Consider the following 15,468-nt stretch of genomic DNA (forward strand, 5'->3'; position numbering starts at 1 on the left):
CTCACTAATACAGTCACTGATATATCTACTCATATAGCCATACTGCCACTCACACACTGTCAGTCACTCATAGAGCTACTCACAAACCTACTCAATCACCTATAGAATCAAACAGACAGCCATTTATTCACCTACAAAGTTATACACACACCCACTCACTTATTCATACTGATAGTAACATATAATCACTCCCCCATACTGCCCCTTACACACAAACTCACTAACCCATACATCAACTATCACAATCCCTCACTCACACATACAGTCACTGATATACTCTCAACACTCACCGACACTGCCTTTCACATATCCACTTACTCATGCATATACCATTGACACATCCATTCACTCACCCACACAGCCATCGACACACTCAGTCACCTATACAACCCTTCTCTTACACACTCACTAACCCATACAGCCACTGACTCACCAACTCTCTCATCCATGCAGGCAGTCACATAACCTCTCACCCACTCACACATTTAACACTCATTAACATTTTATAAACACTCACAGTCACCGGATGATGTAATCAGTGATGTCATTTGAGATGTCATCAGTGATGTCCCCTTAGGGGAGAGGTGGTGCTAGCGTGCCGCTTCTTTTGCTTCCATGTATGTGAGTTTTTTTGATTTAAATTGAATCATGCTGTCACTGTGCTCCTAGTGCTCACATTGTTACCCAATCCAAATTTACTTAGTATTATGCCACCATTGTGTTTTAAAAAATTAACGCTGCTACTATTTTGGTAATTGTATGTTTTTAACGTATAATAAAAAAATGATCACTTACCCTCAGCCACGCACCATGCAACCTCTGGTTTCTCGGTGGGACAGACTAGGCTGCCATCTTGCTCAGGTCACGCTCTAGTTGTCGGGGGCATTTTGGCATAGATGATGCGAGTTGCGCGGACGTCAGTGCCTTAGGGGAGAGGTGGTGCTAGCATGCTGCTTCTTTTGCTTCCGCATATGTGAGGCTTTTTGATTTATATTGAATCCCGCTGTCACTGTGCTCCCAGTGCTCATATTGTAGCCCAATCCAATTTTACTTAGTATTATGCCGCCATCGTGTTTTAAAAAATTAACCCTGCTACTATTTTGGTAATTGTATGTTTTTAACATATAATAAAAAAACTATCACTTACCCTCAGCCACGTACCACGCAACCCCCGGTTTCCCGGTGGGACAAACTAGGCTGCCATCTTACTCAGGGCGCGCTCTAGTTGTCGGGGGGCATTTAGGCATAAATGATGTGCGTTGCGTGGACGCACTGAAGGCGCGCCTAAAGCAAGCCTGTCTGCATCCTGGAAGCAGCCAGCGCCAGCCATGCTGCCTGTCTTCCGCTAGATTACTCAAATGATCGCCTTGCCCTGAGCCGTGCTGAAATCATGTCGATCGGGGCTCATATGAGTACATGTAGCAAAGAATGGACGGTTTTGGAGAATATGTCCCGACCTGTCAGGTTTGCAACTTCCGTTTTAATCACTCTTCGGGTCTTAATACGCCCCACAAACATGGCCCCAGTTTTCCTATGAACTACCAGTGTATACAAGCTGCTTTAATCAATGCACGGTCCATGGTTAAACATGCTCTTGATATTTTGGAGCTACTGGCTGATAATCTGTTAGACTTGCTCTTCATATCAGAGACATGGTTTAATGAGTCCTCGGCCCCTGTTATTGCCTTGGCCATCCCTGGGTGGTATAAATAGCCAGGGTTGACCGCAAAACAGGTAGAGGTGGCGGGTGGCAGTTGTCTTTAGGGAAACCTGGGTCTTTACGCCAGCAGAGTCATACGACATCTTGGAGGGGGAAGCTCTGGATTTTCCCCTTACCATCTCCCAGTACTTCTCATTGGGGGCCACACTGATCTATCGCCCTCCCGGTCCTGCTAGCACTTTCTTAAAAGCCTTAGACGAAGCTATTGTGCCTAGAGCCCTGCACTATTCTAACTATTTACTCCTGGGTGATTTCAATATCCATTTAGACTGTGAGGAGGCTACTGATACTAGAGAACTAAAGGATTCATTAGATCTTGTCCATTTGACTCAATGGATTAATTTTCCATCACATAGTGGGGGGCATATCCTAGATGTTGTCTACTCCTACTTTCCCATAGCGTAAACTAAGGAATCCTTTCCTCTTTGTCTCCTGGATTTGGACTTTATATTGGTTCCTACTGACCTATTTGTTGTTGTGTGGTGCACCTGTGTTTTTGTTTTAAATTATTGAGTTCCTGAGGGAACAAGCACTGTGACGGTGGGTGCTGTTCGGTGTCCACATGTATCCTTGCAAGTACAAAAAGGATATCCTTTTGGAGCAATAGTAGGTTAGGTGCTGGCAGTGAGAAGGTTCCACTGTTATGTTTAGATTTCTTTGTATTGGACCCACTCCCTGTTTCCTGGTCCGACTATTTTTTTATTCAATTTTGTTGGACCGTTAAGACCTCCAATTAGACTATGAGGCCACTTGAGGTCAGGCCTCCGCAACACATTGAGCCGGCTGCGTTTTGTAGAGTTTTGCTAGAGACTCACCCTGCTGCATCTGAGGATCTGTTGGAGGCTGCAGGGGGTTTTAATAACTGGATTTCACAAGCAGTGGAACATTTTTCTGCACCTACGGCACATAAGAGAGTTAGAAACACCCTGTCTAAACCTTGGTTTTCCAATGAACTTAAAGAGCTAAAAGAATCATGCAAAAAGCTTGAAAGTAGCTGGAGACAAGCGTATTGCCCGCTGGCCAAAATAGCACGCAGGAAATCTCAGAACAGCTACTACTCTGCCATCAAGAAAGCCAAAGGTCTCTTTTATGCAAAGTGCATCGCTCAATCTAAAAATAACTCCAAGGAAATCTTTGCAACTGTCCAGGGTTCCCTGAAACCACGCACAGAATGTTTTGCCGTTCCTGCCTCTAATTCCTGGTGCAAGCAGTTATCTGACTTTTTTATAGACAAAATCCAAATAATCCAGAATAGTTTTGGGTCTGCTCCTCAGGTGCAGGCGGAACACTCGCGTCGGCTGGATGTAATTCCTGACCCTGCCCGCACCATTCTGTCAGCATTTACTCTTATTCCATTGTTGGATACCTTGGCCATTCTTAAATCCCTCAAATCAGGCTCCCCAGCCGATCTCTGCCTAGCGGGCAGCTGGCAGCAGTGGCGGAGGTAGTTAACCCGGAAGTGAATAAAATCATCAATCTTTCGCTTCTAACTGCCACGGTTCCATCCGAGTGGAAACAGGCAAACTTCTCCCTCTGCTAAAAAAGCCCTGCCACTCCGGCTAGCTATCGGCCGATCTCACTTCTCCCGGCTGTGGCGAAGGTGTGTGAGAAAGCAGCCCACAAACAGCTATATGAGTTTGTTGAAACTTCTGGCACTTTACACCCAGCCCAGTCAGGCTTCAGGGCCTCATATAGTACAGAGACGGCCCTGGTTGAGATGGCCGAGGCTATTAGAGAGCGTCTAGATTCCGGCGGCAGAGCGGCACTGATTTTACTGGACCTCTCTGCCGCGTTCGACACGGTACCACATCGCCAACTTTTGGCCCGTTTGTCTAACATCAGAATCACCGGCTTGGTATGGGATTGTATTAAATCTTTCTTGGAGAATAGAACACAGCAAGTGTGGCTGCCCCACTTCTCTTCCACACTGAGAAGTGTAACCACTGGTGTCCCCCAGGGCTCTACCCTGAGCCCTCTTCTCTTCAATGTTTATGTGACGCCGCTTATCTGGCAGAGGTGCTGGGTGCTAAGATCATAGCGTATGCTGATGATACCCAGCTTCTCTTTATGTGGAAGAAAAACGATCTATCCCCTGATCTAGCTAAAAATTGTCTTACTGAAGTCTTCAAATGGCTAGCGCAGGCCCAACTTAAATGCAACGAGGATAAGTCCAAGGTTCTCCTCCACGGGTCTTTCCCGCCGCACTTTAGGGATGCCATTTGGCCCGAGAGTTACCCCTTGCCCAATTCAATGGGGTGCCCTGTAAAAAAACTTGGGGATATGGTTCAGTGAGGACCTCGGCTTTTTACCTCAGATAAAAAAATTGGCTGGAGTGTCCTTTGGCACATTGAAACAACTCAAAAGATTTCTACCATTGCTGCCTATGGCTGCCAAGGAAATGGTGACCCGTGCTCTTATTCTTTCGCGATTGGATTATGTCAATGCACTATACATTGGCCTCCCTGACTACCAGCTAAAAAAGCTTCAGACCATCTAGAATGCGACTGCCAGAGCACATTTAGGAATTTCCGGGAGGACTAGCACTAAGCAACTTCTTAGGGATCTGCACTGGCTCCCGGTGGGTCAGTGTGTTCTGTTCAAGGCTCTCACTATTGCTTATGGTGCCCTTTATAATTCGGAGCCCACGTATCTTAGGAGACGCTTTGATTTTTATGTGCCTGTTAGACATCTTCGCTCCTCTGGGCAATGCCTGGCTGCTATTCCTCGCTACCGCCTTGCTAGAGCTGGAGGTAGCTCCCTCTCTGTCAGGGCGGCTAAGGCCTGGAATGCCCTGCCCTATGAGCTTCGGAATCCCCAGGATATAAGGCTGTTTAAAAAGCAGCTAAAAACGTTACTTTTCAATTAACCAATCAATCTTGGCCCTCAAACTGGCATTCGCGCCGGGACACTTTCGAGTATCCGAGCGCGCTATAAATGGAGGTCAACATAACATAACATAACTGATCATGTCATGAGTGATTAATATGTGAGGTCATAAGCAGTGCATTGCAGGGGCGCAAGCTATAGTTAGCTCAGCTAACTATAACTGCTGAATTTCTCTGGTTTTGTACGAGTGAAATGTCTGCCTAACTATAACGTCCCTGTAACCTTTATGTGTGTGTTGTCCGGAAAAAAAAAGGAGGCAGAACACTGTAATTTCACCAACTTAACATCCAATTTAGGTTCCATGCATTTAATGGCCACTCCTGAAGCACGTGACTCATGTTGGTTTTAGATAGGAATTTATTCCCACAATATACTAAATTGAATGGAAATATTTGCCAGTATGGTGAATATTAGACTTTGCTTTGGGAAAGGAAGAAGCTAGATAAACTCAACCCCAACAAAAGGGAAGACTTGGCGACCTCTAGGGCTGGTTAAAGGTTACATAGAAAGACTGTGACTGGGAAAGATTTATGTGAATTTTTGGAATTTATGCGGTGGGAGTAGATGGGTCAGTTTAATAAACATATTTCTGTATGAATCAAATGAATACTAAAAGTTAAGGGTGGTTGTTTGCATCTGAGGTGCAGACTCTAGCTCACAATGTACAGAGTGTAAGGACAAGTTGGTAATGTAGGCCTACATTTTTTTTAACCTAGTTGGAGGGGGAGGCAAAAAATGTGGGTTGTCGTTTTACATCGCTAGCATCTATGATGCGCTCAAGACCAAACTAATCAGTTTATTGAAATGTCAATGGACCTTGAGTCACTAAATGCTGGAAGTTATATCACTTACTCTTTGGCCCCTCCCCAATGACATCAAAGTGTTGATACCTCAGTCAACACATAGGACATTTAATGGCCTTCTAGTTCTTTTGAAGTCATAGTGGAATGGCAAGGCGTATGGGTTACTCCAGTCAGGGCCGGCTCTAGGGCGGTGCGACCGGTGCCACCGCACCGGGTGCTGGCTTTCGGGGGGCGCCGTGTTTGCAAGTTTATTATTATTTTAACCCCTTCGGTGCTCATGACGGAATGGTTCCGTCATGACCCACGGTTGAGCTGTGCTCATGACGGAACCATTCCGTCATGACCACGCCCGCGCAAGATTCCGTCAGCACAGCGGCGGAATCTGTGCAGCATCGAAGGGGTTAAAACACCTGCTGCCGTGTTCATTTCCTCTAGCAATTTCCGGGCAACAAAAAATGTCAGGATAAATACTTTGATTAATGTTCTTTCTGAAGAGACGGAGTTTTGTTTAATTGGGGTTTTGACTCACTATAAAGTAGCGCAGAGGGTTAATACGCCTGTTGCAGAAAAGTAAAACCAAGCAGATTAAAAAGTGCATAGAATGTAAATAGGTCAGTGTGTTACTGTTTTTAAAAGAGAGATCCTTTTGTTACTTGCAATTTATAAGTAAAAATACTAATATAGTATGTCAACTTATAAATTGCAAGTAACAAAATTATGTCTCTTTTAAAAGCAGTAACCCACTGACCTATTTACATTCTATGCACTTTGTTATTGTACTGAACTATTAACTTTCATCAAAGAACCTCATGCACGCTGCAAAGTATAGATTTGAGCAAAGATTAATGTTGCAAAAAGGATTAATTTGGGCAAAATCTATTCTCATTATGAAAGAGAACCCCCAACTATGGTGTTCCTTTTTACATTCTGAGTTTGTGCTTCTCTAAACCAAGCACTATTAAATTATACTGCCTACCAGTATTGATGACATATGACTCCTACACCTTGTAGTCCTCTGGCTTTTGTAACATTTTTTATACGCTGAGTTACACACGTATGATTGATTGTCTCTGTAATGTGTGCGTGAGGCAAAGTGCTCTGACACCCTACACTGGTATGAGTGGCACTATATATGCATCTAAGAGAGAGTGCTATATTTGCATCTTAGAGAGATTGGTTATGGAGACTTGGGCACTGTTAAAGGGTGGTGGTGAGGGAATCTTTGGCGGAGGTGGTCATTGGGGGGAGCAAGCAAGCATTTTCGCACTGGGCGCCAACAGCTCTAAAGCCGGCCCTGTCTCCAGTCCACAAGAATACAAGTGCCTTAGGATATAATGCCCTTGTAATATGGCGCAAGGGATTTCTGTTAAAAATTAAGTTAACATTTGCATAATGAAAGCACAGCATTCACAGAAAAGGAAAATATTCTCAGACCTATGCATGGACCACTGGGAACATTTTCCTGCTCCATGAATGCTGTCCTTTCAGTATGCAAATGTTAATTAATTTATAACTATAGCCATTGAGAAAGAGAAGGTGAGTCCACTGTCTGACCAGATCCTTAAAATCTCTTTAAAACCCACAAAGGACAGACAATTTAGTACTTACTGAGATTCTGTTGCAGGCGGGAAGTTTCTGGGAGGCAGGCTTGGAACAGAAGGCAGAGCAGCTGGATGCGGTGGTGGAGGAGGAGCCATGGCTTGTGCTGTAGGATGAGTAGGCAGTGGTGGCGGAGGGAAGGCTGCATTTGCTGAGGGATGGGAGACACTTGATATGTTGAAAACTCCTTTGCTGGAGCCTAAAAAGAAATCAGTTTCCATTAAACATCTATGAAAGGTTCTCATGCTCTGAACATGGCAATTGTTTTTATAACTCTTTATGTGCATTATGTCTCTGGAGTAGTCATACAGTAACTGGGGCATAACAAAGCATAATAAGGGTTGTAAGTATGTTGCCACTCACAGAGGATGGCAAATAGGATTAAATACCCACTTGATTCTGAAGCACACTTTCTAAATCTGTCACATATTTAAAGAAGGGTTATTCCTTGGCTGTTTACCCAGTGTTCAGTTTATAAAAAGAATAAATGGCAACGTTTTTCTTAGAATCCCAGCAGTGGTGGCCGCCGCAAAAGTAAAGTGGGGGTGGGGAGGTGAGGGGGGATTAGGGTAATAATCATAATAATGAAAAAAATGTACCTGGCCTGCGGCTGACACTGTCGGCCGCCTCGGTGCTTCTCTCCTCCCAGCAGTCACTGGGACACAAAGCACAGGCTCCCCCCCAATCCAGACACTGCTCTCAGGCTATACTAAGCATGAGAGCAGCGTTCGAGATTAGCCTGAGTGGACTGATCTGACGCTCGCTCACGAACAGAGCCTGCAGCTTTTCTCCAACTCGGCTGTCAACACAGCTGGGTTGGAGAAACTTAAGTGCACACGCATGTTTGGCCGGCCTACGATGGCCGGCCAAACTGGCATGCACACTTTACAGTGTCCATCACTCCTCCTCCTTGCCATGGCCTGGCCTGGCCCAGCCCAAGACTCCCAGGCTCGGTCAGTCAGCGGAAAATAAAATAATAAAATGATAATATTGTTTTATTTTATTTTTCACTGACTGACTCTGACCAGTGGGGCGACACTACTCCGCCATTACGGAGGAGCCATCCTGAAACTGCTGGTGCGACCGAATGTCAAGGTTGACAAATACAAAGGGAATATATGTCGTTACCACGCATGCGTTACAACGGAATGTTTTTTCTATGCTTTGCCTTTACCCCGCTTTTTCTTTTTTGGGGGGGCGACCCCCCCCCCCAGCCCCCTTTCTTCTTTTTTTTGCCTTTTTTGCAGGTCTCCGCCGACACTGAAAACGGACTGATGCATTTTTTCGGATTAGGAAGACGTTGTTCCGTGATGACGTTGCTTGCGTGGTAAAGATGGTCGTTGAAGCATCACACGTTGTGAAGACGTTTACGAGGTAAGTGTACCGTTGTAAACGTAATGCGTAGAAAATGCTTCGTGGTAAAGGCTGTTTCCCATACAAAGGATGCCTTTTTCTTCCACTACCCTAAACTTCATGTCTCTCTATATCACTCTTTAGGGTTTGTTTTCGTTCCTGTTATCTTCCTTTATTACTGTTTTTCTATCTTTTGCTTCCCCCTTCTTTCTCCCTTTTCTGCTTTTCCCTCCCCTGTTCTATGTCAAAGACAGAACATGGAAATTAGGTCTCAGCCCCCAAAAATGAGTAACGGTGCCCAACCCCTGAACACATTAAGCAATGCGTGCACCTTTCACGGTGGATCAGCTCCTTAATCCTTTATTGTGCACAAGTTATTTATTAGGTACGGGCGTAGTCGCAAGAAGAAGTAATACATTTGTGCATGCAGGCAAGGGTGGGAGGCATTTATCAAAAGTATCTATTTAGCGTAATTCTGTGTACTTTACCGATAAAGACAATTAAGGCAAAATATGTTATTCAATAATTATTACTATATCTTGACTCTCTGGGTGACTCCCACAATGAAATCAGCTCTTTGTGAGTAATGCCATCTCCGTTTTCTATCTAGATATCACCCTGTTCTAATCCATCATGAGATTCATGTCCTGGACTGATTTCATTTATTATCTATTCTGCAGATTTCAATAGTGCATGGTTTCCCAAGGCTTAGATGCTCTTTACAGGTTAACAATATATGTGACACATCGTCTTACATAGAACAGGTAATTTATTGAATCCAACAGAGTAAAATAAGTTTAACATAAACAGGACTAGGTAAGCGGGGAGGAGGAGAGTTGGGGGAGGGAGTGAGTAGAAGGAGAGTAAGGAGAGGAGGAGACTTGAGGAGGGAGTAGTAGTATCAGAAGCGGGGGAGAGGAAGCAGGGGTGAATGGTTAGCTGGAGTAAGAAGAAGAGTGGGGAAGAGGAAGGTAATGGCAAATGCAAAGGTACAGGAAGAGGTGAGGATTATGTTATATTACGTGATGTCTGTTTGTAAAGCGCACTATCACCTGCAAGGGTATCCGCGACCTGCATAACAGTTTAACCTATCAATCAGTTCTGATTGTGTGCTGGAATTCTGGTTGATCCTGCCTGAACTGGGAGGATTAGTGGGCCAAGTAGAGCTTGAACAATTGAGTCTTTAACAGAAATCAAAAGAAAATGAGGGTGGGGCAGCCCTAATGACCGTAGGTAGGGAGTTCCAGAAGGTTGAGGCCATTCCAGAGAAAGAATGTTGTCAAGCATTAGAGGTTCGGAATAAAGGTATTTCCAGAAGAAGGTTTTCTCTGCTTCTCAGGGTCAGAGAACTGCCTGATGTCTTGAGAAGGTTGGTCAACTAAGACCAAGCCTTTGCCATGAATTGCTTTGAAGACTAAACATCCTACCTTGAATTTGATTCTAACTACGATAAAGAGCCTGTCCAAATCCATTAGTATTGGGGAGATGTGATCGAATTTCTTTGTGGAGGAGAGTAGCCTCACTGCTTCATGAAGCATAGCTTTTAGATCATTGAGTGCAGGTTGGGGAGTCCTGGCTAGAACAGCACTGCCTAAGTCTAATTGAGATATTATCAGAGCATTGCCGGCCATTTCAGTTGTAAGATAAGTTTTAGTTTCTTTATCATTTGGGATTGGAAATGTCACCCATCTTCGACAAGTAGATAAGCCTCCTCCATCCATGTACTATCTTGTAACTGTAAGGGGCTATCTAGACTTGGGTGGGTAGATACTGAGCCATAAACAGATGAGTTCTTACAATTAAAATACACAATAGAGCACATGAAAAGATCGGTGATTTGATTCTGCAAAACCCTAATAAACATGACCAGACCTAAGCTGATTAACCAGAAAGAAAAATGGGGACTCAACAACAGATAATGGGGATTATTAATAAGATGTACGCACACAGTATCAAGAAATGCTTGCTTTAAACGTACACAATTTAATTTCCTTTTTCACACTTACTTAACTCCCAAAAAACCCGCATGAGATATCTTAGACAATCTCACTCATAGTCTCTAGCTGCTTACAGACACTGGCTTTTATCACATGGTATTGGGCGGTGCTGAACTTAAGACACTATTCCCCAGCTCTCGAGGCCCCCCCCTGGTTTCCCTGAAATGACGTTCGGCACGCATGTCGCGCTGACGTCATTTCAGTGAAACAGAAACTGAAATGAGCCAAGAGGCTCATTTCAGTTTCCCTTTCTACGTGCTCAGGGGGCTATCTCAGCCCCGTGAGCACGTAGAAAGACGGGAGAGGTATCGTTGGAAAGGGGAGAATCTCCCCTTTCCAATGGTATCCCTACCCAGTGGATCCCTGCTTGGGGATCGCCTCAGGAGGGCGATCCCCAAGCAGGGATCCACTCACTAGACACCAGGGAGGGGGGAATGGGGAGTGGGCCTTTGCTCCCCCCAAATTAATTTATTCTTTTTGCCCCCCTGGGGGGCAGATGGGGGCAGTAGTCCCCAATCTGCCCCCCGGCGGAGGCAAAAAGCCCACTAGACACCAGGGATTTTTTTTAGGATATAAAAATAAGGATGGGGGCTGCCCAAAACGGGCATGCCCATGCCCCCACCCCCGCAATCATTACAGCCTTTTTGCCCCCCCGGGGGCAGTAGCCCCCAATCTGCCTCCCGGGGGGGCAGAAAGCCCACTAAACGTCAGGGATTTTTTTTGGTACAATTTGTTTTAGGGTGGGGGCTGCCCGAAACGGGCATGCCAATGCCCCCACCCCCTGCCACATTACAGCCTTTCTGCCCCACCTGGGGGGCAGATGGGGCATTATCCCCCAATCTGCCCCCCGGGGGGGCGGGGGCATACAACCCACTAAATGCCAGGGATTTTTTTTGCAAAATTTGTTTTAGGGTGGGGCCTGCCCAAAACGGGCATGCCAATGCCCCCACCCCTGCCACCATTACAGCCTTTCTGCCCTCCCTGGGGGCAGAAAGCCCACTTGACCCCAGGGATTTCTTTTTGCGCATTTGTTTTTAGGGTGGGGGCTGCCCAAAACGGGCATGCCAAAGCCCCCATCCCCACCAACATTATAGCCTTTCTGCCCCCAGTAGCCCCCATCTGCCACCTGGGGGGGGGGCAGAAAGCCCATTAAAAACCAGGGATTTTTTTTTAGCGCAATTTGTTTTAGGGTGTGTGCTGCCCGAAAAGGGCACGCCAATGCCTTTATCTCCCCCCCTCCACAAAAAATGACAGTCTTTATGCCCGCCCGGAAGGCAGATGGGAGCTATAGCCCCCAATCTGGCCGCCCTGGGGAGGCAGAAATCCCACTATAAACCAGGGATTTTTTTGTTTATGTAGGGGCTGCCCTAAATGAGCATGACAATACCCCCACCCCACCCCCAGAGAAATTCCAGTCTTCTTGCCCCCCGGGAGGGTAGAGGGGGGCAGTGGCCCCTGATCTGCCCCCTGGGGGGCAGAAAGCCCACTAGGTGCCAGCAATTACACAGGCTTTTTTATGCGTGGGGGCTGCCCAAAATGGTCATACCAATGCCGCCACCCCCACAAAAAATAGCCACAGTCTTTCTGCCCCTCCCCCGATTCCCCCTCAGGGTGGCAGACACCCCACTAGGAGCCGACTATTTTTTAGCAATGTGCCTACCAGTGGATTTTGGGCCCTAGCGCAGCTGGAACGTAGGGAAACCTAGCAAGCCTGTACATTTTTTTGAACTAGACACCAAGGGGAATCCAGGATGGGGTGAGTTGTCCGGCTCTCACCAGGTTCTGCTACCCAGAATCCCTTGCAAACCTAAAAAAACACATTTTCCTCACATTTCACTTGTGGGAAAGTTCTGGAATCTGCGTGGATCCACAAATGTCATTCTACACAGCATTCCCCCAGGTCTCCCGATAAAAATGGTACCTCACTCGTGTGGGTGGGTCAAGTACCCGTGACAGGCAAGGGCAAAACCTAGTCAGGCGACATCAAAATTACCTATCACAAACCAACCTGGTTTTCAAGGGGGGTCCCATGAGTTTTTGGCCCCGGGCTCGGCGGCCATCTAGGGAAACCAACCAAACTCACACATTTCTGAAAACTAGACATCCAGGGGATTCCAGGGAGGTATGGCTTGTGTGGATCCCCCAAAGTTTTCTTACCCAGAATCCCCTGCTCACCTCAAATTTAGCAGAAAAAACTCACTTTTTCAACACATTTTTGTGTGGGAAAGTTGTGGTATCACTGGGCTGACACAAATTCCCTACCACCCAGTATTCCCCCAGGTCTCCCGATAAAAATGTTGCCTCACTCGTGTGGGAGGCCCAAGTACCCGTGACAGGCAAGGGCCCAAAACGTATTGAGGCAACATCAAACTTGCCTATCACAAAACGACCTGGTTTTGCAAGGGGGGTCACCTGGGTTTTTGGCCCCGTGCTCGGCGGCCAGCTAGGGAAACCTACCAAACCCACACATTTATGAAAACTAGACACGAGGGGGATTCGAGGGAGGTATGGCTTGCGTGGATCCCCCAACGTTTTCTTACCCAGAATCCCCTCCACACCTCAAATTAAGATGAAAAAACCCACTTTTCGGCACATTTTGTGTAGGAAAGTTGTGGCATCACTGGGCTGACACAAATTTCCTACCACCCAGCATTTCAGTGGTCACACGATAAAAATGGTGCCTCGCTCATGTGGGAGGCCCAAGTACCCGTGACATGTGCCCAAAACGTATTGAGGCGACATCAAAATTGTCTATCACAAAACGACCTGGTTTTGCAAGGGGGGTCGCCTGGGTTTTTGGTCCCGTGCTCGGCGGCCAGCTAGAGACATCTACCAAATCCACACATTTCTGAAAACTAAACCCCCAGGGGATTCCAGGGAGGTATGGCTTGCGTGGATCTCCCAACGTTTCCTTACCCAGAATCCCCTGCAAACTTCAATTTTAGCTGAAAAAATCACTTTTTTCACACATTTTTGTGTGGGAAAGATGTGGCATCACCGGGCTGACACAAATTTCCTACCACCCAGCATTCCCCCAGGTCTCCCAATAAAAAGGGTGCCTCACTCGTGTCAATTTTTCCTATATTTAACTGTTAGTTTCTATAAAGGAACCTTTTAAGGATCTACACAAATGACCCCTTCCTAAATTCAAACGTTTGTCTTCTTTTAAAAAATGTATTGCATTCCAGGATCCATTATTGCTTTCATACCCATGTCTACCATTAACTGGAAGGAGGTTGAAATCACAAAAAATAGCAAAAATAGGCTATGTCCTAGAAAAATGCCAAAACTGTGTAAACATTTTTGATTTTCTGACAAAAGTCTGTCATTCCCGAAAAGCTGGGAAAATGGTGATTTCAGCCCCATAAACCCTTTTTTGATACCATTTGTAGGGAAAAACCCAGAGGCTTTCATTTGCAGCACTTGTTTCCCCCCAAAAACAAAATGTAGCTGTATTTTGGCTAATTTCTGGGTCCCCTCCAGGGGAATCCACAAACCCTGGGTACCTTTAGAATTCCCGGGATGTTGGAAGAAAAGGACGCAAATTTGATCTAGATACCTTCTGTGGTCAAAAAGTTACAGGGGCCTAAGCGCGAACTACCCCAAATAGCCAAAAAAAGGCTTAGCACAGGGGGAAAAGGCCTAGCAGCGATGGGGTTAATGCGAAAAATGGAGTACCATATTTATAAACCTTGACCTTCCAGTTGGCAAACGATTGTTGTCTACGTGTTGGAAATCTCCCAAAGCCCCACGTCTGAGCCAGTGGAGGCGATGGGTATAAAAATGGGCCAACGCCAAAAGCATGACACTGCATAGGGAAGAACCTTGAGCCTTTAAGAAAAAATACTTTTCCCATCAGTGGCATGAAGTACTATTGGCATTGCTTTTTTATGCCGGATAGCTTCTGAGCACATGCTGACACTGGCTAAGATGTATCTGGCAGTAGGTACAATATGTGGTGGGTGGGGCAATCAGAGCAACAGTCTTAATAATCCTCCCTAATGCACACCGTATGACCCAAATGCATGAATAGTGACGGTAAAAGACTGAAACTTGGGACCCTCAATTTTGCACACTGCGGAACCTGCACACCGTGTACGAATTAAGCGCCCAATGGAGAACTCCCATACCATGACTATTCACAAACTACAGGAGACAGTAAATTCAAACATTTAAAGGGCACATCCCAAAAGCCTTGTATGCCATAGGAAGCATACACAACATTAAGACAGAATGATAGAACATTTAGTTGGAACCTCTGAATGGTTGGGAGCTCCAACCTCATTGCAACCACTGAAAGTTAGCACTCTGGATTCCTCAATTTAAAGAAAGACAAAGGTGAGATAGTAACTATGAAGGCAGAGGACCAAATTTATAAACACTTTGTAAGGGTTTGCGTCCCTTTTGTGATGTAAACCCAGCACAAAGTTTTGATTTTCAAATTTACTTTCTAGCACAAACCAAGTTTTGCACTAGAAAGTAGCTTCAAAGTAACACAAAGCAGTGCTTTGCACTACTTAACATGACAGTCAGTGAGGCATACAGTAGGTGTTACATGCCCATTCCCGTGCAACCACCCATGGGGTTTTGAAGAAAATTCCCATCTACTGACATTGACAAGAGGCAGGTGTAATGTTAGAGAAAAGTTTTCTAAATTTGTATTTACTCTGTACCGAATAGCACACATTCAAAATATTATAAAAATGTTAAAATATGTCAAAGCACAGTATATTCTACAGGAACGGTCCTATTCCAATACAAAACCTATGCTTGACATCATACACACTCTTGATCTAAGCACTATGGTGCACAAGTGTGTGCATTAGTGGAAGGCAGACTACAGGGCACCAGCGTAGGGAGAGACAACATTAGTGCTGTATCGTTAGGTGCTCTTCTGGTCTCTTCTTCTTTTCATGCAAATCCAGCTCAGCAATTTTTATTGCTGCCCTGGTTTGGGGCAATTCTTCGCAAATTTGGTACAGACTGTACTGAAATTACACAGCAAGTTTTTCTTTAACCCCTTCAGTGCCCATGACGAGCTGGACTCGTCATGGGCTGCGGTGGCGCTGTGCCCATGACGAGTCCAGCTCGTCATGAACTCCGCCCGCTA

General features: G+C 45.7%; 1 protein-coding gene across 4 annotated transcripts in view; it reads right to left on the bottom strand.

Annotated features, from left to right (window-relative positions):
* FYB1 (FYN binding protein 1) overlaps positions 1 to 15,468 on the bottom strand; it is a 667,308-nt gene that overhangs the window by 198,624 nt on the left and 453,216 nt on the right. For all 4 annotated transcript variants that reach the window (XM_085631140.1, XM_085631135.1, XM_085631137.1 and 1 more), the window contains exon 3: positions 7,018 to 7,207. In XM_085631140.1, the coding sequence (XP_085487266.1) occupies positions 7,018 to 7,207 (190 nt within the window). The remainder of the gene's footprint in view (positions 1 to 7,017; positions 7,208 to 15,468) is intronic.

Source organism: Triturus cristatus, chromosome 2_1, assembly GCF_964204655.1.
Source record: "Triturus cristatus chromosome 2_1, aTriCri1.1, whole genome shotgun sequence".
Classification (NCBI taxonomy): Eukaryota; Metazoa; Chordata; class Amphibia; order Caudata; family Salamandridae; genus Triturus; species Triturus cristatus.